The 25837-nt window shown below is 41.0% G+C and overlaps 4 protein-coding genes across 8 annotated transcripts in view; 2 read left to right on the top strand and 2 right to left on the bottom strand.

Moving 5' to 3' along the window:
* Positions 1–2577: 2577 nt before the first annotated feature.
* ctsf (cathepsin F) lies at positions 2578–9989 on the top strand. Of its 2 annotated transcripts, none has more exons than XM_020653393.3 (14): positions 2578–2977; positions 3478–3588; positions 4082–4163; positions 4737–4798; positions 4942–5014; positions 5485–5598; positions 5754–5902; positions 6914–7010; positions 7161–7241; positions 7385–7504; positions 8637–8701; positions 8789–8879; positions 9057–9115; positions 9380–9989. In XM_020653393.3, the coding sequence occupies exons 1-14, from the start codon at positions 2732–2734 to the stop codon at positions 9452–9454; spliced, it is 1425 nt and encodes a 474-aa protein (XP_020509049.2). In that variant the 5' UTR covers positions 2578–2731; the 3' UTR covers positions 9455–9989. The 2 variants fall into 2 exon arrangements, with proteins under 2 accessions (XP_020509049.2, XP_020509048.2); XM_020653392.3 differs by having other exon boundaries at positions 4939–5014.
* Positions 9990–11528: 1539 nt separating this feature from the next.
* eif1ad (eukaryotic translation initiation factor 1A domain containing) lies at positions 11529–15923 on the top strand. 2 transcript variants are annotated; one of them, XM_020653368.3, is made up of 5 exons: positions 11529–11683; positions 11986–12107; positions 12192–12300; positions 13890–13998; positions 14114–15923. In XM_020653368.3, exons 2-5 carry the CDS (start codon positions 12021–12023, stop codon positions 14349–14351), a joined length of 543 nt encoding a protein of 180 aa, XP_020509024.1. In that variant the 5' UTR covers positions 11529–11683; positions 11986–12020; the 3' UTR covers positions 14352–15923. The 2 variants fall into 2 exon arrangements, with proteins under 2 accessions (XP_020509024.1, XP_029136920.1); XM_029281087.2 differs by having other exon boundaries at positions 11533–11734.
* Positions 15924–16453: 530 nt separating this feature from the next.
* On the bottom strand, positions 16454–21733 carry LOC109998506 (N-acetyllactosaminide beta-1,3-N-acetylglucosaminyltransferase 2-like). The gene is made up of 2 exons (XM_065958949.1): positions 19954–21733; positions 16454–18098 (listed from the first exon to the last, which is right to left on the bottom strand). The coding sequence occupies exon 2, from the start codon at positions 18092–18094 to the stop codon at positions 16691–16693; it is 1404 nt and encodes a 467-aa protein (XP_065815021.1). The 5' UTR covers positions 18095–18098; positions 19954–21733; the 3' UTR covers positions 16454–16690.
* A 148-nt stretch (positions 21734–21881) lies between these two features.
* Positions 21882–25837, bottom strand: part of LOC109998515 (pro-neuregulin-2, membrane-bound isoform) — a 49460-nt gene continuing 45504 nt past the window's right edge. For all 3 annotated transcript variants that reach the window (XM_065958945.1, XM_065958944.1, XM_020653397.3), the window contains 2 exons: positions 25345–25528; positions 21882–25159 (listed from right to left, as the gene is read on the bottom strand). In XM_065958945.1, coding sequence (XP_065815017.1) covers positions 24668–25159; positions 25345–25528 — 676 coding nt within the window. In that variant the 3' untranslated portion in view covers positions 21882–24667. The remainder of the gene's footprint in view (positions 25160–25344; positions 25529–25837) is intronic.

Raw genomic sequence — 25837 nt, 5'->3', positions numbered from 1 at the left:
ACGCTATGCACAAATAGAGAAGGAAATGCTCTCAATCGTCCACGCATGCATAAAGTTTCATCATTACATCTTTGGAAAGCAGGTTACAGTCTATAATGATCACAAGCCGCTTGAGGACATCTACAAGAAGCCAATGCTTTCAACTCCCATGCGCATGCGGAGAATGCGCCTTCGCATGCAGTGGTATGACATAACTGTCAAGTACAGAAGAGGGAAAGACATGGGGCTGCCTGACACACTGTCAAGAGCACAGCTGACCTGCAACACACCAGAGCTGCATGGATTAGAGTGTGTGTCAATGCTCAACCATATAGCAGTAAGTAAGGATAAGTATTCAGAGCTGCAAGAATGCACACAAAAAGAACTCAGCCTGCTGCAACACATAATCCAGCAGGGATGGCCAGAGCACAGAAGAGATGTTCCTGTTGCTATCCAGCCATACTGGGATTCCCGGAGCCAGCTAACAGAAAGTGACGGAATAGTGTATAAAGGGCTGCGCGTGGTAGTGCCTCCCACCTTGTGAAACCACATGCTCGGGCTCATACACCAGTCTCATCTTGGGATTGTGAAAAGCAAGCAGAGGGCATGGGAAGTGCTTTACTGGCCAGGTATGAGTGCTGAGATTGAAGACATGGTGAGGAACTGCGGTAAGTGTGCAGAGTTCCAAAACAGACTGCCAAGGCTGCCCCTCAAACCAACAGCCACTCCTGAGCTCCCCTTTGAGCAGGTTGCCTCAGATATTTTTGAGTGGGAGGGAAAACACTATGTAGTGTTAGTGGACTACTATTCAAAGTTCATTGAAGTAGATGAGCTTAAAGACCAGCGTAGTTGCACTGTTATTGAAACGCTAAAAGTTCAGTTCAGCAGACATGGAATCCCCACCGTCCTACGTACTGACAACGGCCCACAGTATGCTGCAGAAGAGTTCAGAGACTTTTGCGAAAGCTATGGCATTTCTCACCGCACATCATCACCTCACACTCCTCACTCCAACGGTGAGGCAGAGAAAGCAGTACAAACAATCAAAAGACTGTGGCACAAAGCTTCGGATCAATATCTCGCACTGCTTGACTACAGAACCACCCCACTCGAGTCTGTGGGTCTGTCCCCTGCACAGCTGTTAATGGGCAGGAGACCCAGAAACAAACTACCCTCAGCTCAGCAACTGCTTATGCCAAGAGCTTACGACCCTCGCAAAGTAAAACATCAGTTGGACAGGTGTAAAGCTTCCCAGAAATTCTACTATGACAACAGCAGGGCATCTAAGCATCGCCTTCCACTAACGCCAGGTGAAGAGGTCAGAATGCAACCATATCCTGGTAACCCAAACTGGTCCCCAGAAGAAGCCGAGGTCCTACATTGTGGACTGTGGCGGAAAAGAGTTTCGCCGTAACAGCCAGCATCTTCGCAGAAGCATATCAGTTGCAAATCAGTCACGTCACTTCCCAAGTGATGAGCCTTGGGCGGAGCCAGATGAGGCTGCGCCTGGTCAGGAGATGTTTCCCCCCACCGCAGACAATATGATGGTTCCACTTCTTGAGAAACCCCCTGACTCAGGCCAGATGCTGACATATACCACAAAGAGTGGCAGAGTAGTGAAACCCCCTCAAAGACTGGATTTGTGACTGTTTATTCAAAGTTAACTGAGAGTTTATCAGCACGATTTATTTACTAGTTCATAATCTAAGTTTGCACACAAGATGCTTTTAATTTTGCAAAGAGTTGATAGTTTATTTTGAGTACTGAAACTAAAGTAAGCTAATATTATTTGTAGAGTTTCATATATTGTATTTCCGTTGAATTATTGCACATTGTTTATAGAATGTCTCTATTTCAAGAAAGGGAGATGTAATGTAATGTTATAGCGCTAGAATCGCTATTGTGAAGTGCGAATTTGCACTGTATGATCCTCCTCAGCCACCGTACCTGATAGAGTGCATTGTTGTTACATGCAATGTGTGAGTTCAGAATAAAGCTACACAGTGACAAGTTAACACAGCCTGATTCTTAAGCCACAGTTCTTTACAATGAGATTCCTTTAATGAGTCATAGAATGTTTGGAGAAACTCTGAATATGACAATAACAAACCATTTTTGTTCCTCTCGCTGCTTCTGCTTCTCTCTGCTCTGATGCTGCATTCATGTGGTGTCGGACAAATCGGAATGACGAATTTCCAAGTTGTAAAATGCACATGAACACCAGTCCTGCTGAAGTCGGAACAACAACTTGGAAAGTAATAAGGCGGACGACTTGACGTCAAAATCGTCATGAGGGGGCACAATATGCGTTGTCAATGTTAACATACTTTTTATTAATTCACGTATTACACATCATATTTTGGCTTAAATATAAAATGCGACATTTACACTTCACATCTCCTCTTCGTAGCGTCAACGTTGTTTTTTGCTGGTGTTACAAAATTCCGACTTTCCGAACTGAAATCACGTGAACAAGTTGGAAGAACGACTTCCCAACTCGTAAACTGTGAAACCACCCGAGCAGCACCTGAATGCAGCACGAGGCTGCGGCAGACACTTTTCACAGGCTCCGCCCATCAGCCTCGAGTCTCCTCCCACTGCCTGTTGTTTGACAACAACATTGTGCTGTGGCCACAGCTGAGAGGACCATATCCATTTGTACTGTGCGGAAAACAAACACTCGCCTTTTTAACCGAGAAAGAAACGTTAACCAGCCTCTTTTCTTTATCGGCGACCCAGTAGTGGTACGAGCATGAGGACGGGGTTCGGCTCTTCGGTAATCTTTTGGCTAGCATTGGCCGCCGTGCTCGGCTTGGTACTCGGGATTGATGAGGACATCGACCGGCCTCTATTCGGGCCTCCGGGCTCTCCCATCAGGCTGCATGAATCCGACCAAGGACTGAAGAAGGCTTTAAATTTTGCTGAGGAGCGCTACAACCGGGGCTCCAACGCGATGCACTTTCGCAAAGTCAGCCGGTTTATCTCAGCCACCAAACAGGTAATAACTGCACCTGGCATATACTGTTATTGTGTTAAGGACTCCGTCATAAAAGATGCGTGTGAACCGATAATGCTGGCTTTACAACAGCCTACAGTTTGACGTGCTGAGTTGTGTAACATTGTGCCTGAGCTGGTCTATTTAAAGCTGCGTCAAAGCAAGATAAAAGCTAAACACAGTGAACAAACAAAATGTTGACCTTTCCTTTCTTTGTTTACTATTTTCACGAACCTCTCATTGTGTCTGGGGGCTTTGCTTTATTTGGACAGTTCTGTTTAAACATTTTGTCCATGAAGCAACAAAAAAAGAATTCAAATAATACCACATAACCATCGTTCAAGCCTACTTGACTAGTATGTGACACACAAGTAGCCTCTTTTATGCCTCAGGTAAACAAGGCAAGACACAAGTTATGTCCTGTTAAATGCTTTTTCTAAGGATCACATGTTTGTGTATCAGAAATGACTGTGGGTTTGTGTGTTTTCTGTTTTGTTTTCCAGCTGGTCAAGGGTATTCGCTACAATATAACAGTGGAATTGAGTAACACTCAATGTAAGAAGGCCACCATGCTCAGGACATGTGACTTTTATCCCGAGTCACAGAAACTCAAGGTAGGTTGTGTATGTTTGCATGTGTGTCAGTGAGAGATGTTCTAAGGGAAAAGGAGGCTAGCTCATATGCATGGTTTTTAAATGTTATATTTCAGTAATCTGTGGACATGTGTGAGCATCTGATTGCAGTGGATATGTGGGGTTTGTTCGGCAGAGTCGTGACTAATGTATCTTGTGACTTGATTTTCCTCGTGCTTTCAGGCTCATGCATGTACATCACTAGACTTCAGCTTTTCTATGTTTTTTTTGTTCGTCTAATCTCAAGACCTATTTGTTTTTTACATATCATCCTAACCAAGGAAAATACAAGAGATGTTTCACTTGTAAAAATGTAAAAACATGCAAGAGTTAAAAAGATTTGTTTAATGTTAGTAACCTGAGCTACAGACAGTATCCCGCTTGTTAGTGAATTTTCAACAATGTTTAATGAAAAGAAATCCCTCCGTTATAATTAACAATACCTGTGTCTTTTCTGTGTCTTTGTTTATGACAGACTGAGGTGTGTGTTTTCGAAGTGTGGGACATTCCCTGGCAGGGCACTTCCACTCTGCTCAAACAGAAATGTCAGCCTAAAGGTCAGACTGCAGCTGAAATGTTGACCCCTCGACCACCTCGTTCAAAATCATCGCTAAAGAACACAAAATGACTGTGGACCCCCTGGTGACTTGTTTTTACAATCACACTAGTTGTGATGTATTGCAGTTAACTTTCTTTGGATGTGATTTCACTGCTTCTTTTAATTATTTGTTGTGGAACCAGTGCCTTTAAAGGTTGCATCTGGTTAAAGCAGTTTTTATACAGAAAACAATCATAGATAAAATGATCTGCTTAAAGTTGTTGTGGAAATGTTTAATAATTCAACAGCCAAGTAACACCTGAACCAAAAGGACAAAGTATAGGTGAGAGGTTACGTCGTTATGAGTTTACCTATAGATGTTAATATCTTTCTCCTCAGGAATGAAAAAATGTCTATTGGAGGGTTGAACCTTGTTAGGGTTATGACTTAGCCTATCCTAGTAGTCCTAATTACTTAACTAACTTATATCAAATCCTAGTCTTTAAAAAACCTGTTACATTTACAGAGCTGTTTCTGTCAAAGGCACTTAACATGTTCTTCTGGATGTCTCTCTCTCTTTCTCTCTGATCAGTTTACCTTACACAAGAAGAGACCAACAGTGTCGTGGCTGAATCTGCCAGCTCACCTTTTGAGGTAAAAAATATATATATATTCAGACCAACAACAGTACTGACTACTTTTTTGATTCTTTATAAATGAGCTGGTCTTCTGTGAAATGTCAGTTATTGCGTAAGTGGCTTTCATTAATCAATTGCTTGTCTGCTCTTCCCCAGCAGGAGCCTGTGGAGCTGTTGGGAAAGTTTAAAGAGTTCATGGTGAAATACAACAAGGTCTACAGCAGTGAGGAGGGTGAGTGTATTGTGTAGTTTGTCTGCTCTGAACTCTACTTATAGGCTACTCTTAGCATTTAGCCTTCATGAAAACCTAACCATATGTGAATCAGAACATAATGGTTGCTTTCACAAAAATAAAAATGCCATAAACAGTGAAAACATGTTGGCAAGTTGAACAGCAATCCAGCTCTGTGTTATTTGTAAAAGTGCAGCTTTGTGTATTATTGTATACAAACATATCACTCTCTCCTTCTATATTCCTGGTGGAAACCAAATATAATATTTGTTGGCTGAATCTGTTTCTGTAAGTGTCAAATATTTGTGTTTTGTTTGTATTTTTGTCATTACCCTCGCCTGTACCATTACCAACTCAAAACACAGAATATGTCCACTCACTCATTGTTTGAAGGCTAGCTTCAGAAAGAGGAATCTTACAATTGAACAATCATATTCAAAGTATATTTTTATTTCACTTGTATCTTGCAGAGACAAACCGTCGCTTGCGTATCTTCCATGAGAACATGAAGACAGCAGACACGCTTCAGTCGTTGGATCAAGGCTCAGCGGAGTATGGAGTCACCAAGTTCAGCGACCTGACTGGTGTGTGTGTGCACACACATGTTCTTGTATTTCTTCACATTTTCCGATGAACACTGTGTGTGTTGCAACAGCCTTTCTTAACCTATTGTTACGCTTACTTATTACCACAAACATTCTCCTTCTCTCTTTCTGTTTTTCTTCCTTTCCTTCCTCAGAGGAAGAGTTTCGCTCCACGTACCTGAACCAGCTGCTGAGTCAGTGGACTCTTCATCGCCCGTTGAAACTGGCTTCACCGGCCCGTAACCCCGCCCCTGCCGACTGGGACTGGAGGGATCATGGAGCTGTTAGCTCTGTTAAAAACCAGGTACCAGTCACGGGTGGGAAGTGGCCTTTGTCATTAAATATGTAACCAACCGTTATGATGATTTGGTTTTCTGCTCAGCTGAGTAACGTCCTGGCCAAATGTATGACTTAGAATGAATAATTGGTTGGGATTTGAATGCCATGGATCCACTAACCCTCAATCAACTAGGTCATCAAAACATTTACTCTCGTTGTGAATCTGAGGGATTTATGAATACTTGTATGTACACACAGTCTAAAACAGACACCACGGTCACGACCGCATTTCAGCTGCTTAGTTAGCCGATCAGTAAAAGTCACAATCAAAATAATCTTGCAAGCCAGATAACATTTGCAGAACTCTAAATGGCATGTTAACACTATTATTTCACAACTGCTTATTGAGGGAGGAAAACCATTTATTTCACATCAGCAGCATAAGTCAGGTAAACAACGCCTCCGAGATATAATGAATACTTCTAGTTCAGGATTGAAGGTACAATTATTACATTCCATCCAGTCCTTTTTTTTTCTTGTTTAACAATTGCGGTCTACAATACACACTGCTGACAGGCCTCTTATTATTTATCCAGTAATGGTGTTAAATAAGAAACTTTCACTGCGTTGAAATAACCCTAGACTGGGCCAAAGAAGTTTCTAGATATTCATTACAGAACGTCTATCTGATACATTTGATTTGAAGATGAACTCCTCCCCACAAATGATGTGAGGTGGCACCGTGGCAACCACCACATACTCTTTCCACACACCAATGGATTAACTCATTAATAGACTTTTTATCTATGGAGCTCTCTGTGTGTCGGAACAACCAGTCAGGCCAGTCTGAAATTGACAGTGCTAGAAGTGCTCAGTGCTGCCAGGGTCGTGCTATATATACACCTAGTTATGTTTGTACTTAATTACTTACTTTCTTTTTTCTGACTTACAACCCTATATGAACATATCCTGCATCATGCACTCATCAGTTACTGTTCATGCCGATTCAGGGATGTGTTTTTTTGTTCTCTTGAAGGGTATGTGTGGATCCTGCTGGGCATTTTCTGTTACGGGTAACATCGAAGGCCAGTGGTTCCTAAAGAATGGCTCCTTAATCCCTCTCTCAGAACAAGGTAAAACACTCACACACTGATATACACGTGGACGTAGTTCCAAGAAAACACCATGATACAGTAAATCATTCATTCTCCTGCAAACAAATCCTGTTTACATGCACAGATAAAAGCCATTATTTAATTGGTCAATTGATTTGTTCCTCTCAGAGCTGGTTGATTGTGATGGACTGGACCAGGCATGCAAAGGGGGGCTGCCGTCAAATGCTTATGAAGCGATTGAAAAGCTGGGTAAGAAAGACATGGGTAGAAGTTATGTTTGTCAACATTTAAAAATGTTTTGTTTTCAGAAGTATTCTTGCATACATATCATTTCTGCTGTGTAGAAATGCATACATCAACACTTCTGTTTTCACTTTTCATCTCTTGTTAAGGTGGTCTGGAGACTGAGTCAGACTACTCCTACACTGGACGCAAACAAAAATGTGACTTCACCGACAGGAAGGTGGCAGCTTACATAAACAGCTCTGTGGAGCTGTCCAAAGATGAGGAGGGTAAGTGTTGTATTCAGATTCAGATTCTTTATTGTCCCACAAGGGGAAATTTGCGTTGCAACAGGAGCACACAGAAGACAAGAAACACAAGGACAACATCAACATAGAACATAAACCAAAACCAATTTTAAAATATCAGACAACACAGCAAAATATAAAACCAACGCAATAAAATCAGTCAAGAGCTCATACCAGAATGGAAATTGAAGTTATTAAAGTGCGAATTGGAGGTGTGCAAATGTGCAAAAAGAGCAACAAATGGCTAATTGTTGTTTAACATTTGGTAAAAATGAGACCTGTCGTAGCAGTAGCAGCTTCCTTATGCAGCGGTGACATAACATCCGCTGTTTCCTTGGCAACGATAAGCATTTTGTGTCTGTTGTGGTGGCTCATCTTGGCGGTTGCCGTGACAACACAAGTCCTGTAAAAACTATAAAATTATGGATTTCTCTGGCTTTGATAACTGTTGGAAACATTTGAGGTAATGAAAGTACTCAACGAGAAAACCTATAACATACCGTATTTTCCGCACTATAAGGCGCACCAGATTATAAGGCGCACCTTCAATGAATGGCCTATTTTAGAACTGTTTTCATAAATAGGGCGCACCGGATTATAAGGCGCATAGAATAGAAGATACTGCAGTCAAACGTTTGACTGGGGTTGCGTTATGCATCCACTAGATGGAGCTGTGCTAAAGGGAATGTCAACAAAACAGTCAGAAAGTCAAACTTTATTAAGCGTTCTGACAACTCCGTTCACTCCCATGGTAACGATGTTCAAACGTTAATGTGCATATTCACAATATCTCCCAGCCTTGTTCAGTTGTAAACACGTAAAAGAAACACAGTCTGATACCGCTAATTCAAACGTTAGTGCATAACTCAACATTGTTCAGTTACGTATAACACGTAAAGCTCACTTTTTCAGTTCATTCCCCTTCCACGAATCCCTCGAATTCTTCTTCTTCAGTGTCCGAATTGAACAGTTGGGCGAGTACGGCATAGGTTTAGTAGGTTTAGAGTAGGTTTAGTCCATTTTTAATTAATATAGATATTTTGATGTAAACATTCTCATAAAATTCTACATATTTGGCCTTTAAAGGACTTATTTAGTTTTTTTTTCTCCTCAGAAATCGCAGCCTGGCTGGCTGAGAATGGGCCGATCTCTGTGGCTTTGAACGCCTTTGCCATGCAGGTATCCAGATTTGTCGTTACTATATTAATCCACCACAGCAAACTAACCTTATTTAATTGTTTTTAATCATCTTTCCAATTTGTATAGTTCTACAGGAAAGGTGTGTCTCACCCTCTGAAGATTTTCTGCAACCCCTGGATGATCGACCACGCTGTGTTGCTCGTGGGATACGGAGAGCGTAAGTGTATTCATTCATCTTTGCTGATCTGATTCCTACTCCTGTAACGGACATATTTGTTTGTCCAGTTAGCCGTCAAACTCTTAAAAACAAGCATATCAACTCAAAAGTACAATGTTTTGCAAACAACAATACAAGGCTGCCGAGTGAACTGTATGAATGTTTCTGTGCTCTCAGGTAAAGGTACTCCATTTTGGGCCATCAAAAACAGCTGGGGAGAGGATTATGGAGAACAGGTAAGACCACTGTATCTAATAATCATCTTTGTGGATTAGAGAAACATTTATGAAGAGGTTGAGATGGGGTAATTTAACAAGAGATCCCACATTAATATTTTGTTATAACAGTTTAATGTCTTACACTTCCTCAGTGTGCTGCTGCTCTGTTTGGTATTTTTAACAAAACTATCCACTGTTTTATAAACTACATTAAATTCAAACCTTTAAAGACAGTAATAGGTAAAGATCTAACTGTTTTATGTCCTTTTCTTTCTCATACAGGGTTACTACTATCTGTACAGGGGTTCCAATGCGTGTGGGATCAACACGATGTGCTCATCTGCTGTTGTCGACTAAACAACTCGCACCTTATATTGACAGAGACATACATTACATACACACACAAGGACCCACACCATCATACTAAAGCTGACTCCACATTTACACTACTCTCTAACACACATTTGATCCAGACAGCAAGGAGATCACAACCAAACACACATACACCAGGCTAGTCCTCATGTTCAGATTTCACACCACCAGTGTTTAACTGCTGAGTTTGCAGACATGTTTTTAGATTAGATTTTACTCCTGCATCTCTTTCCGTTAGCCCAGCAGGTGTAAATGGTTGCTGTGTTTTAACTCATTGCATGACCTCATCTTACCCCAAAAGTTACAGTTTCCTCATACAAATGAATATTGTGCACTAACCGTAGTTGGTAACTGTTTTTGTGTACATGCTATCTAGTATTAAAGAGGACTTTTGATGTTTGGGGGTTTTAATTTTCATTGTTTAGCACATGACTACATAAATGCACTGTGATTCTAAAGACTGCTGTGAGACTGTGAGAAATGAATTCAGATTACGGTAAATAAAGGACTTCAGGAATCATGTTATTTGTTCAGGTGATCTTTTGCACACATACAACCATCAAAAACTTTATTCTCATAAAATAAACAACAGTTTAATATGTTTAAAAGTGGTTATGTCACAAATGATATGGCATTTAATGGGAAACACGCCCCCCCCCCCCCCTCCCCGTACATATTTACTGCAATTTTGGTGTCTGGTATCTTTTCCATTCTGCTGATGATTATTTGAAGGTCATATATAATCCTCCTTTTAATCAAGTTCAAATAAGTCAGAGCTCCCAAAAACGTGTGTGAAGTTTATTGTTCTAAATCCACTCTGATCCTTTATTTGATCATGTCTATAAACCCCTCTATTTCAGCCCTGCTCAGAACAGGCTGTTTCTGTGTCTGTACCTTTAAATATGTAAATGAGCTGTGTTTGACCACGCCCCCTCTCTGGAAGGACTTGGGTGGCTCTAACTTTTTTTCTCCATGCCCATTTTTTTCTGGTGAGAAGTCAGACTCAGAGGGCAGAACAAACACCTAGCTGTTGGAGTGTCACCCACTTGGGGGAGGGGCTACTGCCCTTTGTGATGTCATGAAGAGAAAACTGTTAGCGGCCTGTTTTAGGCAAAATAAGGAAAAGATGGATTTTTCCCATAATTGGGGGATTTGTAGACAGACTAGGGTTGCATATTAATGTTCAAAAAACATGGTGATCATTTTATTTTGTATAATATGTGCCCTTTAACAATTCTTCAGACATCACCCCTGGGTTCTGGTTTAATTGGACAAGTTAACACAGAGTTTCACTTAAAATAAGTTTGTCTTTTTCAACTGATTGTCTCGAGGTTTCTTCACTGTGTCTACATGGGCCAACACACAATTTATACACAAAGTATTTTTAATTTATATTTTCTTTACAAAACCCCCATTCACTTGCATCTGAGTAAATTATACAAACACTGCACCCATCTTTTTGGCTTTTAAGAAAATCTTCAGGGAAACCATAAGCGTGTGGTCCGAGAATCATGTGTACCCGATAAATACAGGACAATTTTATGTTCAAGTTTGGAAGTGGAATATGGGAGGAATACTGGGCACAGAGGGAGAAGGAGAGGGGATAGTAGATGGGCTCTTTTGTCATTCTCATATTACACAAGGTTGGCAGGCAGAATTTACAGTCTAGGGAAGGTGAAAGACATGATGATACACACTCTTGTACAGTAGGTGACGGTCTGCACCTTTAAGCTGTTTGCGAGCCGCCAAAAAAAGAAGAAGACGGAGCTTAGGTTTGGTTTGGAATGGATTTTAGGAAGGACTGACAAAATGAGGCAAGAAGACTACTTGAAGACTCTTTATTTTTATGAAAGATTCAGGTTTGGATTGTAAGATAGATATTTTTAATTACTATTATTTTTTAGGGTGTGTGTGTGTGTGTGTGGGGGGGGGGGGGTATTATTATTAATCAGCAATTTTGAGAATGTAACCTCAAGTACACGATGCCCTGAAGTTACACACCGGCACAGCAAGGTGGCGATATGCACATGTAAACCATAGAAGAAGAGAGAGTACCGGAAGTGTTTCGTTTTGCCCTGTCAGAAAAATAGGGACGCGTGGGAAAAGGCACTGGAAAGATAATCTGAATTGTCTTGTTTCTGAAGTGATTTACCTCTGCTGTAAAGCTACCAGAACACCTTCAGCATCGGAGAAACGCAATAACCACATTACAAGGTTTTCATGAAACAAACATCCTTATGGGGTTAAGTGTCTGAAATAACGAAAGTGAGCTTAGCTTGGATAATTGTGTTAAACTACTAGACATTTTAAGATATATGTGTTCCTGCATAGCTCTTATTGCGAACAGAGGAGATATGAAGTGTTTCCATCACTGAGATAATCAGCGTTTGTTTTTAAAAATGCTAGGCTAGTTTATTTAGCCAGTGTGTTACTCATGATCGGATCTCCTTTTTGTTTTTGTTGTCTCTTCAATGTGTTTATCACCACGATGACCTCACTCTGCCCTCTTCATGCAGCTGGACAAAAGACCTGAAGAAGCTCACGTATAAACATGTCACAGGCCACAAAACGTAAACACGTCGTCAAGGAAGTTCTTGGAGACTTCGTCACTCCCACAGAAACACAGACAATTGTGAAGGTGAGCATTGGATTTATTATATTATGACATATTTATGTATTTATTGACAGCAAACATCCACCTAACAGAACTCTGTGTTTGTAGATCATCAGTAGCCGTGGAAACAACCTCCATGAAAGCGTCACGGCGCAGGGTGAGAGCTTCCTGGTCAGCATGCCCACCAAGTTCCGCAAAAACCTGTGGATCAAGAGAGGTACTGAGAGCGGGATGATTAGATTTATACTGACAGATTATCATCTGTTTTATGATCTGAATGTCCCAGACTGCTGAGTTATGAATCACAACATGATTGCTTAGTTCTTTAGAATTGATTTTATGAATTATTTTAATTAACTATTTATCTGAATTTCCCCTTTAGGGATCAACAAATACTTTTTTTCCCAGATTATCATAAATCGATGCTTCAAGTAGTCATGGAAACAGTCCTTTAAGGCTTAATATACCATTGAAGCTCAAGTCCAACTCCTTCTCAGAGCTGATAAGAAGCTGCGATGTTTAAGCCTTTGTTTTATAAGAAGGCAGTTGTCTTCTTTAGTGTTGTCGGCGGTGAACACACTGACAGACTGTGAAAGCAATAGCAGGACTGTTCAAGTGCACATGCGTCCTGGTGCATGTGAACAAACACACATAACACCCATTCATGAAAAAAGCCCCTCAGTAGTGTTTGTGCTCAAAAATTGACAAAGAACCTTTTGAAATATAGCCAAAAACATAAACTAAGAAACAAGCTGCAGCGTTTAACAAAATCCATCTGTGAATACTTTATTGAATATTTTTCTTAGTGATGGAAAACGAGATTCGCTTGTTTCTCTCTTTGCTGAATCACTCAGGTTAAATTATAAATGTTCATCATCTATTACCCCTCTAGAGATGTAGCTTTACGAGACACTGACGTTTTTATCCCAAGGAAACACAGGAGCAGCACCCTGATGAAAGAGAGAAAAATGTCATAAGTCTGTGATCTTTAATTGTTGGACTAAAATCTTCTTCTGCTATATATTTTTTTCAAACTGTTGTGTTCCTACAGGCCTCTGTGCAACCACAGTGGCTATACAAGTTGATATGTTCAACTAGGGTTTTTTCGGAGCAGAAAAGCGCTGGCTGAGCACTCGGGACGGTTTGCATCAAGCGTTTGTGTGCTGAGAAGAAAAGTGCTGCATGTGCACATCGGTCCTGTCTCTATGTCAACAGTCTGTTGACGACGGCCATTGTATGACCAACACTGCTCCGTTCCTTTTTACTGCATGTTTTTTATTTGAGGTCGTTTATTTCACCATCCGACCCGGAGCAAAGAGGATGTGTCACGATCCGTAGGCGGCAAAACTACAGGGAACATCAGACGTTTGGAAAAGAGTGCCTGTGACGTCGACAGCGCTTTTCTGAAAAGTTGATTCCGAAAAATTTCAACTTACTGCCGCACAAAAAAAAGTGGAAGATGCTTGGCTCTGCGCTTTTTCTCCGGGCGGCGGCCTGCTGCTGTGAACGCTCTCTGCTCATTAAAACAAATCGAATAAAAGATGCCAGCACTTAGAAAAAAAAAACACTAGGTGGACACTTGGCCCAAGACAATTTTTTTCAGTCAGTGTTGAAGTGGCCTGCAGCTGTTCTGTGGGTTGGATGTGTGGCACTTTTAAAAAGGAAAAGATAATACGATGGTATCAATGGAAGGGCCGATATAACTCACTGAAGTGATAAGTTATTTATTTGTTTGTGAAAAATCTATATATCCTAGCAGTTATATTGAATGTAATTATTTATATTGTCTTCTTTGTGATCACCAAGGGGATTATGTGATTGTGGATCCTATTGAGGAAGGAGAGAAAGTGAAAGCAGAGATCAGCTTCATTCTATACAAAGATCACATTCAGTACCTGCAACAACAGCAGCTCTGGTAAGTAGGAACATGCGCACTAATACATGTAGAAAACACATCACACAATTAGCCCCCCATCCCCCAGTTATACCAGTACCTGAGTGTATCATGTTTGACCTTTGACTCTCTGCAGGCCAGAGGGGTTTAAGGAGGAGCTGTCGGAGCGGGATGTGACGAACAAACAGCAGGAAAAAGACGATGAAAAAGGACAGGAAGAAGAAGATAGCAACTCTGAAGAGGATGATGACAGTGACCTGTTTGTGAACACCAACCGATGTAATTACCAGTACATCGAAAGTGAGGAGGAAGATGAGGAGAGTCAGGAAGAAGATGATGATGACAAAGAGGACATGACAGAAAATGGTTCATAGTGGCAGCGCTGACGTCATGGACGATGGAGAGTTCAAGGTTTGGTAGTTGTGCTCAGCTGCCCTGCTGTTGTCACTTGACTGAACTGATGACTATCTCACTGATGGTCCTGATGCAACAGCTCCCCCTGCAGTTCATGTTGTGTATGGTGTGCTTTGGGATCAAGAACAGCTGAAGTCTAGTTTTGTGTTTACAAAAAAAAAGAGATGTTGGAGTTTAACTCAAATTGAGTAAGAGATCCAGAGTATTTCCATGTAAATTGTTTAAGATTCAAATGTTATATAGTATTAGATACTTAATGCAGATTAACTAAAAACTCAAGCATGTTTGTATACTGACCTCCAGTGCAGCCACTACTACATTACAATCACATTACAGGGTGAACAGCATTTGTAGGCAAAGTTGAAAGGTTAATGTTTATCCATTCATCCGTCTCCACGGGACAAAATAAACTCTTTAGTGAGCTCTGATAACTCTGAACTTGAATACAAATTCTCCTACGTCATAGTTGATGAAAGACATTTCTGTTATGCTTGATTCTAGAGGAGTCCGGGCGTGGCGAGAATTTTGACCACAGTCTAGTTTTACCGGTTCTTTTGAAGGTTTTGTTGCGAGAAGCTGGATTAGCTCCCTTGTTTGGGGCCTGAGTGAGATTATTGAAGTACTGAACATGGCGTCATTACGACAGCGTTGACATTCCTTAACAATATAATGGTTTATTTAATATTGGACATTTTTCATAAAGATTCTTTCTTCAGCTGTTTTCATCATCACTTGTCCTTGAAGTCCTGCTGCCCATGTCCTCCACATCAAGCATAAAATGTTTCTGTCATTCAAAGAACGTCTTTCTCTTTCACCGTGCGTTCTCCTCTTGGAAATATGCAACAGTATGACGAGCATGGCTTTAGAAACATTTTGAGCTCACTATGTTTAGCATAAAGCCAAGAGCAGTACAGAGCTACTGCCAGCGCAACCAGTTCTATTGGAACGTGGATCTGAACTCACAGTTTACCCCCAAGGTGGCTTCAACAGCTCATCTTCAGTGTTACATTTGCTGCCTCAGGAAAAAGGAAATCTTCTGAGAGCTAATAATTCATAGCAGCTTAGATTTAATTCACATATCTTGAGACTCCTCTCTTACATCTTACTCTGTGTTTAATAAGTTCTCTACTCGAGATGCTCGTATTGGATTTGATCAACAGATGTTTGTGTTCATGCAAGAGTTTGTATTTGACATTTATGACATTAGCTTGACCTTTTTTAGCAAGTCAAACTACAGTTAAGTCAAGACTGACTGTATCACCCTAGAATATGCATGGATGCTGATTTGAAACAGCAGCAGCTTTTCTATGCAAATGTAGACCTCAGTTTCAACACCACAACCAGTATAACCACTTAAAGCCCAAAACACTGACAAACTGTCTGTGTAAACACAGGAGCATCATAGAGTTCATACATGAAGGCTGTTGCAGGTTTATAACTCGTTGGAGAACTATCACGTGTTCAATTTCAAGCTGCACTTTTTCTTTGTTTGCTTTTGTTCAAAAAAATAAAAAAAAACCACTTGTTCATGATTGAAGTTCAGTCAGGACCACTTTGTCAAGAAAAAATACTTTGTTGCAATTATTTACATTTGGCGGTATGGCTCTGTTCTGGGATCTCCCTGCCCCTTCACTTATTAGGTGGAAAGCTTTAGGCAGGAGCAGAACAGGTTCCCGCGCTTCCCGTGCATACAAAGAAAGCTTGACCAAGGGAGAGACGCAGCAAAACCCAAACAGAGCAGACCGCAATGACAATACCGTGACATTGTCAGAACAGCATAAAGGGAGGAGCTGGGGGGAGGAGGAGGAGAGGTGCAAAGGGAGCAGCAGATAGTTTCAGCTGGCCGTCAGCTGATGAGGCTTGTGTGAGATCAGCTGTTACCAAAAACTCTGACATGATAGCAGAGTGTGACTCGGCGGCCCGCCTGAACTAACGCTACGCTCAATTTGAAATAAACAAAAAAGCAGTGCTGAAGCTGACAACATATAACAGGAGACACTATGGTCATGAATGTTTTTATTTTGAAATAAAATAAGTCATTATAATTATGTACAGTATAAAAAAGATGCCTAATGGAAGAATGTCTAATCTGTAAAAAAAAAAGTGACTGAAATGTGCAACAAAAAAGTTTCAGAATCATGAATAAATATTGGTAAAGCATTTTTAACACCCGGCCTCCAGGGAGCACACGTTGTCTCAATATGGATGCCAATTCATAATACTACAGCTGCCTGCAAAAGTGTTTGCTTTGGACCAGTTATGGCTTCATTCCTTCAGAACACATGGCTTGCGAAAGAGATCACTGTGAAGTTGCACTCAGTGTTTTTTTTTTTTTCTTGTTTCCATCTCTGAGGGGCACGTCCCAACACTGTCTCTGTGTCTGTTTCACATCAGCCCAAAGTCTGACTACCTGGACGGGGCTTCGTTTGTGAACCAGTAGGATTCTGTGGTAAGAACACACCGCCTCCTCTTCCTTTGCAGGGAAGTCAAACGTGAGGAAGGCTGGGTGGTGAACAGGGTGAGCGTTAAGCCGATACATACACATCCCGACATAAACATCGTCAATGGGGAACATGTGAACCCTTTTAGAGATGCTGTGCAGGCGTTTGACCAGCAGTCCTGAGTAAAGCACTCCTCCACCGCCTGCATACATAGGATACAGGCCCTTGTAGAAGCTGTCAGGAATAAAGTACTTGGACTTGTTGACTCTGCTGGGTAAGGCTGCCCCTATGACATCTCCAACCATGAAGTCTTGTAAGGTCTTGTGTGCTTGTGGCATATCGAGCTGGTCCTGGAGGAAGGCTATCATATTCAGGGAGTTGACAAAGACGTCGTCGTCCCCCTTAAAGACAAATTGGATCTGGTTACAGAATTGTGTGAACCAGCTCCAGAAGAGCACATCCTTCAGGGTGAGGTTAAAAAACGTGTCCTTGAAGTCCCACTGCAGAATGTCTCCATAATGTTTACTCTCCAGCTTTAGTAGCTCTGTTGTATCCACACCCAGCTCTTGAGGGTCTTCTTTGCCTATCAGAAACACCCTACGAACGTACCCTCCACTTTCTTTTCCCTCACTATTGTTCCTCTTCCCTCCTGCTATCCATCCAACTTGGCCCCAGGTTTGTCTAATGGCCTGCCGGCTTTTAAAATTGAACTCAGTTGACTTGATGGCCAGTAGAAGCAGAGGTGGCTCCTTCTCGCCCTTTGCCCCGGCTCCACACACTCCGTCTGGCTGGTTGAGGATTGGATAGTCCCTCCTTTGCATGTGGCTCACAAAGTCCTGCATCTGCTGCGGCAGCTTTTGAAACTCTCCACTTTTGCTGTCCAAATCGCTAACTTCAGAGAAACTTTTCCACAGCAGGGACTCGTGAAACTTACTGTTTTGAAATCGCCTCTTCACATTGTTGTTGGGGCGCAAGATGGGGTTGAAATTGCGGTCTATCGCCAGCTGGAGCCGGTTCCAGTAGGCATCACCTTGCCAGTGGAGCTCCCAGAAAGTTTTAGGGAATGGGGAAAAGCTCTTGTTTCTATAAGTTCCTGAGGCTATGAAGTGACTGCTACTTTTACCCACGATCCCCGGGGTTGCATTGTTATTCATGGACAAGCAGACCACGATAGTTATGTAGAAGAATAGCAGGACCAGCAAGATGCATGGGGTGCACACACAGACGATCACTTTACGCAGGCAATAGTAGCGCCGCGCCATCAAGCTGTGAATGAATGAACAAATATGTTAAATGATAAAAATCGTTTCTCTGTGTAAAAAGATGCTATTGAGGAAAAACACACTAAACACTGAAAGACAAGACCTGGTGTTTTGATATGGACTTTTAAATTGTATCAAATGTTCCTTTTTAACATTTCTTTTTTGCCAAGTTTGACTAGAATTTGTGAGCAAACTTTGCATCAGTGGATAAAAAGGATGCATGAAATAAGCTCAGAGTCGAATACTACATAGGCCTGGTGGTGAAACTGTTGTGTCGACTAATGAAAAACTTTCAGACTCAGACATATTTAAAAAGATGAAAAGGGTCATTCCAGAGTTGGAGGACAATTTAGCTATCAAAACTTTTGAAAAATTACCATTTGTTTTGCAAATTTTTGTTAAACATTTAAAAAAAAACCAAGCAATAAACCATCAAATAATGTGATTCGTCCAGCTTAGGCATCAAAGACTCATTTTTTATTAGATGTTTTCTTTGCTGTGCGCTGCATTGGTGCAACCCTGTTACTGATACTCAGGAACCTGTAAAACATGTATTTTAAAATATTGCTTAAAAAACCCTTCACATTAAGTAAAGAGAGACACATTTACATTGAATACTGATTTAAGAAAATCATTTAAGATTATTTTGATAAACATTACTTTAGACTACAGGCCTAAGTCATGACATAAATGTAATATATAAACACAGGATAACAGGAACGTTGTTGATTTTATTTTATAGGTTTAACAATAGGTGTAAAAGAACTCTGTAAAAAGCCTGTTACTCTTATTTAAGTGACAGGGTTGCAAATCTGTGCTAATGCTCAAACTTTTTCTTACTGGTAGATGCTAGCTGTACTAGCAGTTATGCTAGCTGGCAAAGGACAATCTAAGATATATAAAGAAAAAAATGAAATGAAATGATCTTATTCTGATAAAATCAGTAACAGGGTTGAGTTGGTTTCAGTGACACACTCAATTTAGGCTGAGAATGTCAACAAAATGTTAAAAATAGAAGAGAGCACTTTTTGGTCTAGCCATGGTGTTTGCATATAGCTTAAAGATGTCATTTCTGCTGAATCTTATTGTTTCCTGTTCTTAGTCTTCTTCTGCATTGCTTAAATTGTTTTGGTAACAGGGTTGCACACATGTTGTGGGACACAACTTTGAGGCGTAATTACTATTATTAAAAGTATGTTCATGGTTAAACAAACAGTATCAGCAATAACAAGAGAAATACATTAATGTAATCATCAAAAAAAAGTAAATTAAAAACTTATTTTAACTGTTACATATGATATTAAAACTGGCCATTGAGAGGGTGGGACAAGAGAATACAGCCACTTTTAGGGGTGCTTGGGAGATATTTGGTTTTTAAAATAGGGTAAAACCACTTTCACCACAACTATCTTTACATTTTGCCTCAGGACACAATTTGCACAATAACTGTGTTTTGGGATTTTTTGCACAAGTTATTTTAATTTTCATGGGTGGGACAGAAAATGTCCTCCGATTCTTTGAACTCTTTGAGCTCATAAATCTCTTTTTCCTGGCCAAGACAAGCAGCAGCACATTTACAAAGATTCGCACATGCACAAAGTGCTATATAAATAAAGTCTTACTTAACTTACTTACTTACAAACAACAAGCTGTCAAACATTCAAATATGTCAAAAATACATTAGACATTAAGAGAATAATTTTCTAACATTTATAAAACACTAAAATAATGACAGCATATTTTTAAAAGCTAATTTAAAGAGTCAGCTGTTGTCTTAGCTCACCAGTATGAAGCTACGCCTCCCATATTAACTTTATACTCGTTATGTTTGACTGTAACTTAAAATCATTTTGGCTCACCTGTTCTCTGAAAAGTCTGCTGTATTCCCTGGAGATTTTGTCAACAATGTTACAAAGTCTCCCAGAGCAGTTTATTTTAAAAGGAGTCAGGTTTGCCCACAAGGAGTAGGTCTACACCCACTGAGGACAGACAGCAAACTGGAAAGACATGTTTTTTTGTTTCTTTAATGATGAGGGAACGTGGAATCAGTAACGGACCTGGATGAACTATATAATCTACAGGAGAAAGATGTCTATGGATCACTGATTTCTATCCCCTCCTCCTTATGCCATCAGAACAAGGCAGAACCTGACATATAACGTTGTTTATGTCACAGAACAAACTTTTAAAAAATGTTGTCAGGCAATACACCCATCTGTCAGCCTGAAATCAACAGCCAAGTGAAACTAGTGTGGAACAGGTTTGGCAGCTGGTTAACATTTGGTCTTTAAAACACAAAATAAGCCCTGGTTTTTCAGGTGAGCTGTTTATTTCTTTACATGAGTCATAGATTCACGGCCTTGTCATCCAAATTCTTGGCAGAGGAGGTGCTTGAAACGCAGTGCACGCAGTGCTTCTTGCAACACACACGGCAACAATCAAGCCTACTGTTGGTTTCACTCAATGAAAGAATCAAAAGCTAGCAGATGATTTCTAATTGCAGATGTGATGCCGGCACTCTGCTGTCGAACACTTCAAGTTCAGTTTGCACTAAACAATAAAGATTAAAGGGCAATGGTTTGTTGTCTATGGTGTTATTAAACAGGTTTATATATCTGCTGTTTATCATAAGAATAGCGGTGTATTAACACATTATTTTAATGTTAAGCTGCAGCTGAAGTTGATGTTGTTGTGTATATCTCTGTATAAAAATCAGTCAGTGCACCAAGGTCTTGATATTAGTTTTTTTATTCCAGCATTCCCAATGCCATATCTGGACTCTCAATGTATTAACTGAGTGAAAATCTGTTGAAATGTAACACTTGAAAAGTAGCCTGAGCTTCATACAGAGATGTCCTTTTATACTTTTTCATTTGAAAGACGTAGGTCAGATGTTTTTTGAGAACCCGCCCTGCACTCCCCTCTCTCTTGGATTTGTATTAAACCATAAATGAGGCAACGCATACATGGATCTAGTTATATAACAAATCTAATGCAGCCGTGATTCAATATTTTAAAACCTTCCCTTTTGATTTTCTGGTTTGTTTGTCCAGATTAAATGTTGTTAAAAAGTCCAGTTTAAATGATGATATTATTTTTCATAAGAGATCCACAGGTGTATTTTTGTTTACACCTGTGGATCTCTTGTGAAAATAAGTATTTTCTTTGTATATAGTTATATGTTACTGTGAAATTTAATTTAGTTTAGTTTAAGTTAGTTGCTAATACAACTCAAATGTATTAATCTTACAACTTCTTTGAATTACTAACACACAGAAGTTCATCCATCCAATATCTATACTGCCTTTCATTGATCGTGGAGGCTGGAGCTGATCCCAGCTGTCTTTGGACGAGAGGCGGGGTTACACCCTCACCCTCACATTGCCCCTGCCACCATCTGCAATTTTAGAGTCACTAGATAACCTATCGAGCATATCTTTGAACTGTGGGAGGAAGCACCTCTAACTGGAGAGAACCCACCCATGCACGGGGAGAACATGCTAACTCCACACAGAGAGGCTCCTGTCTGATGGGGAATCGAAACCAGCAACCTCCTCGCAGTGAGGTAACACTGCACCCCATAGAAGTCAAAAATTACTAAATAAAAGGTGAACTCTGCCATCTAGTGGAGCCATCTTTTCAGCTCCATCTGTACCTCTGCAATATGTTTAATTGATTTGAATGCACTTTCTTTGTATTAAAATGTATGAAAACTAAAATAATAATTGTACACTAAAAACAACAAACAGTTTTGTTGTGTTACAAAGATGACAGTATTGAAACCAAGTGGTAGGAATAAAGTTTTATTTTTCATATGAAGAAGTGGATTTGGATTTTTCTTCTTTAACAAGTAGTATGTCTTTGATAAAACTTGCAAAAATCCTCTAGCATATTCCAAAAATGATGGGCATGAAGAGAAGGGGATTTATTGCTGGATGTTAAAATGAAGACACTTTTTTTTTTTCACTGATTGGAAAAACAATTTGCTTGCTGCTTTATCCATGCACCCAACTACCAGTACCACTAGGACATGCAAAGGGGGGGGGGGGGGGTGAGAAGGAGGGGGGAGGTAGGGAGGGAGGGAGGGGAGAAGAAAGGGGGACGAGGAAGGAGGGGAAATTAAGAAAGTTGGTCGGTGAAAAGGACAAAGGCAAACTGTGACAAACACAAACATGGTCGGGCTGTGTGTGTGTGTGTGTGTGTGTGTGTGTGTGTGCGTGTGTGTGTGTGTGTGTGTGTGTGTGTGTGTGTGTGTGTGTGTGTGTGTGTGTGTGTCATTTGGTGTGCTTTATGTGTTCCATGTTTACTGTATGTGTGCATGTAGGGTTAGGAGAAAGAGGGCAAGGTATTATTAATTCAACTAGCACTAAAAGCACACTACCCTCACTTGCAGGATTTCCACATTGCAAACCCCAGATTGATTACAGTGATATTAAGACAAAACTAGCCAGACCATTTGGCCCAAAAACACATTTTCTTTTAAATAAATGTAGTTGATTTGCCATTGTTACGATACTTTATATCAGTGACCCATGCATCTTCTGTGTGAAAAACAACAAGCTCTGCTCATTTTAAAATTAACTCTAATAGAGATACACATTGTATCTGACCTAGTTTCAGTTTTTCCATTGAGCTCGAGAGGTTTCTAAACCTGATGTATATCTGAAGTGGAAGAGTTTCTAACATGATCAGCTCACTGTCAATATGCCGTTCACTATACTCGTCAGGAAATGGGGCCTAAGATCTTCTACTTGTTGCTTCTAAAGGGGTGAGAAAGGCATGGAGGTGGGTGGTAACGTGAAGTGGAAGGGGGCAAACAGAAACAGACACGTAACAGATCATTCAGTCGATATGAACAGGCAACAGAAATTCAATCAATAAAGGTATAGGAATGCAAATCAAGGATGCAGTAATCAGTATTATCATACCAGTATCATGTAGCAGTGTGAAGCTGCACATAGTGACTCACAAGAATTTTTTTTTGTTCACTCAGAGGTGGTTGTGATTCCAGGGACCCACCACTTAAAAAGGGCCTGTAAAGCGCTCAGTAGGATAACATTGATAAATAACAGATAATATAATGAACAGATGTGGTCTTCATCACTTCATCATCATCATCATTGTTATTAGGGTCATCATCATCGTGACTCATACACAGCAACACAACAATAAAACACATACATACAATTATTTAAAGTGGAGAAGAAAAAAAGAAAAGAAAAGAATCTGCTCTCTGATTCCAAGAGTTTTTGCCCATGCTCTCTTAATCGTGGTCACAAGTGGAAAAAAAAAAAAAAAAAAAAAAAGAAACCCAAAATAATGAGGGAAAAGAGAGAGTTCCGGGTTGCGGATCTGACTGTGGACACGACTGTGACTGAACTGTGCGCTCACTGCTTTAAGTCTTTTGGCTGTGATGTGATGGGGAAGTCCTGAGACAGTGCGGCTCTAAGCTGCTGGCATAGGAAACGAGTGGGCTGGGCAGCCCACAGGAGGCCAGAGTCAGGCTGGATTACAACGGTATTATGTTCTGTTTGGATCAGCAGCTCCCTGGCCAATGACTGCTCATGGAGGGAGGTTCTAACAGTGCAATGGAGCTTCTGGCAGCGTGAGGATTGGTGGTAGGAGCATGTCAGTCAAACAAGAGACCATACCCTCCAAGGTAAACAGACGAGAAAACCAAATGAGGCTTAATGAGGTTTGTGTGTGCGCATACAAGCATGCACACACACTCACACACACACACAAGCACACTTACACGCACACACACGGAAAGCACACGCACACACACACAATACAGACATACGTACTGTAACCATCACCAATGTCATGGCAGCACCCTGAACACCAACACAGGAAATTGGAGTCACTTTCCCCTGACAACAGTAACACTCTTTTTTTTCAGGAATTACGACAGATGACTGAGAGGCAGCAATGAGAAAATAAATAACCAATTTGAATCATTCAAAAATCAGCAAAACTACCCTACACATCGGGTCACATGGGCGACCGATGTCCAAGTAAAAGGAGGGTATTGCATGGATGATACTCATGTAAACAGACACATTTACACAGAAATTAATATTGCATGATGACATAATCAGATCACAGTTCAAAAAAGAGGAAGATCCCAAATAAGTGAAAAAAAAACACAAAGCAAAAGGAAGGAAGAGGGTTCGTCTCTATAAAAAAAGGAGTCTTTATAAGAAAGGCTACAAAACTCAATGGGACCTCCGACTTCAGCATACAGCAAAAGGCACCACAATATTATTCTATTTATCTAACTTGTGAAAAAATTGGCACATAATCCTCTTGTATTTTCATCTCTTACAATGCTGTAAATCAAAAAACTTTACATATAAATACCCCCCCGTTATAAAAAAAACTCTTTGCTGTTAGCCAGTAGACAATTTTTGCTGAAATGAAAATAAATATTTCATTTGTTTAGAATATCTGTCTGTTATACAAAATAAAAATATTTCTCCTAGGTGCAGATCCCAAGTCACTGGTTGGTGTAGGAGCAAGGGGAGTGTGTGAGGTGGAGAGAATGGGTGACTGTGAGGGAGAGGCTAAGTCTTAAAGGGGAACGTTGTCAGCCTTGGAGCGCTGTGACTGGTAGCCTCGGCTTTGCCCGTTGGTGCGTGTTCCCGCCCGGCTCTGCGCGCGGTGAGTCCGTGTGTCTGCACCTGATGATGAACGGTAACTCTGGACCGTTAGGGGCGGGTCCATGTTCATGTTCTGCATACTTAGGAAAGGGGTGCTCTCTCCATGAGCGTCCTCTTCCTCCTCCTCCTCCTCTTCCTCCTCCTCTTCCTCCTCCTCCGACTGGCTAATGCTCTGTGAGCTGCAGTCCCTTAGGCCTGCCGAGCGCTGGGAGATGTGTCCATTGAGTCGGTTGCGTCGTGGGCGGCGCCGGCTCCGTATGGGTTCCCGTGAAGAGGCATACTCTTGGGTGGTCTCGTAGGCCTCGTCGTCAGGGAGACGGTAAGGGCTTGATGGTAGACTTCCTGTGCTCTCTGCTAGGTACGGTCGCCGGGGACGCCGCGGCTGCCTGTATAGACTGCTATCCTAAAATACGAGAACATGAGAAAGAACGGGGGGCTTGATAAACACTTGAAACAATCACAGGTGAAGGATTAGGTTAAATAATACCTGGTTATATACCATAAGTTTCCCAAAAAACAGCTTTTACACCATTACCATGCTGCATGAATTATATCACAGATATTATTTTGTGTTCTACTTTTCCGTACATCAGGGCAACGTAGAAGTGGCTGGTCGTCCTCTCTGCTGTAGGCGGCAGCGGCAGGAGGCAGGGAGAGGGCGTGGCCTGTGTTGGGCGAGGTGATCTGAAAGGTGGGAACCTGGGGCGGCAACGGGGGGTAATGGAACTCCACAGGAGACAGGCGAGCTGGCGTAGTCAGCGCTGACACATACCTGAAGAGGGAAACATCCGCAGTTCATGACAGTGTTTGAATCTCACCTTGAACACAGCTTCACAAACGAAGTCCAATGACAATTAGCCATAAAATATAACGGACAATTATGGTTTGTAAAGTGATGACACTCTGTTTGAATGCTGTACTCAAAGCTTGAAGTAGCATCAAGCTTTTGGAAACACATGACTTCAGTATATTTATGATTAGCTCTTTCTAACTGTGCTGCTTGGTACCAAACGGTAACAGAAGATGCTAACATTATAATAAAGGGATGACCTACCCCTCCCCCGTTTGTCACTATCTGTCC

Source organism: Labrus bergylta, chromosome 9, assembly GCF_963930695.1.
Source record: "Labrus bergylta chromosome 9, fLabBer1.1, whole genome shotgun sequence".
NCBI classification, from domain to species: Eukaryota; Metazoa; Chordata; class Actinopteri; order Labriformes; family Labridae; genus Labrus; species Labrus bergylta.
This window is presented reverse-complemented; position numbering and strand designations above follow the sequence as displayed.

Excerpts from the sequence above, each read along its gene's own strand:
- LOC109998506 (XM_065958949.1), bottom strand. The coding sequence starts at position 18,094 with ATGGCGCGGCGCTACTATTGCCTGCGTAAAGTGATCGTCTGTGTGTGC.
- ctsf (XM_020653392.3), top strand. The coding sequence starts at position 2,732 with ATGAGGACGGGGTTCGGCTCTTCGGTAATCTTTTGGCTAGCATTGGCC. Across the intron at positions 2,978-3,477 it reads TTATCTCAGCCACCAAACAG|CTGGTCAAGGGTATTCGCTA; the intron begins GTAATAACTGCA and ends TTTGTTTTCCAG. Across the intron at positions 8,702-8,788 it reads TGAACGCCTTTGCCATGCAG|TTCTACAGGAAAGGTGTGTC; the intron begins GTATCCAGATTT and ends CAATTTGTATAG.
- eif1ad (XM_020653368.3), top strand. The coding sequence starts at position 12,021 with ATGTCACAGGCCACAAAACGTAAACACGTCGTCAAGGAAGTTCTTGGA. Across the intron at positions 12,301-13,889 it reads AAACCTGTGGATCAAGAGAG|GGGATTATGTGATTGTGGAT; the intron begins GTACTGAGAGCG and ends GTGATCACCAAG. Across the intron at positions 13,999-14,113 it reads CTGCAACAACAGCAGCTCTG|GCCAGAGGGGTTTAAGGAGG; the intron begins GTAAGTAGGAAC and ends GACTCTCTGCAG.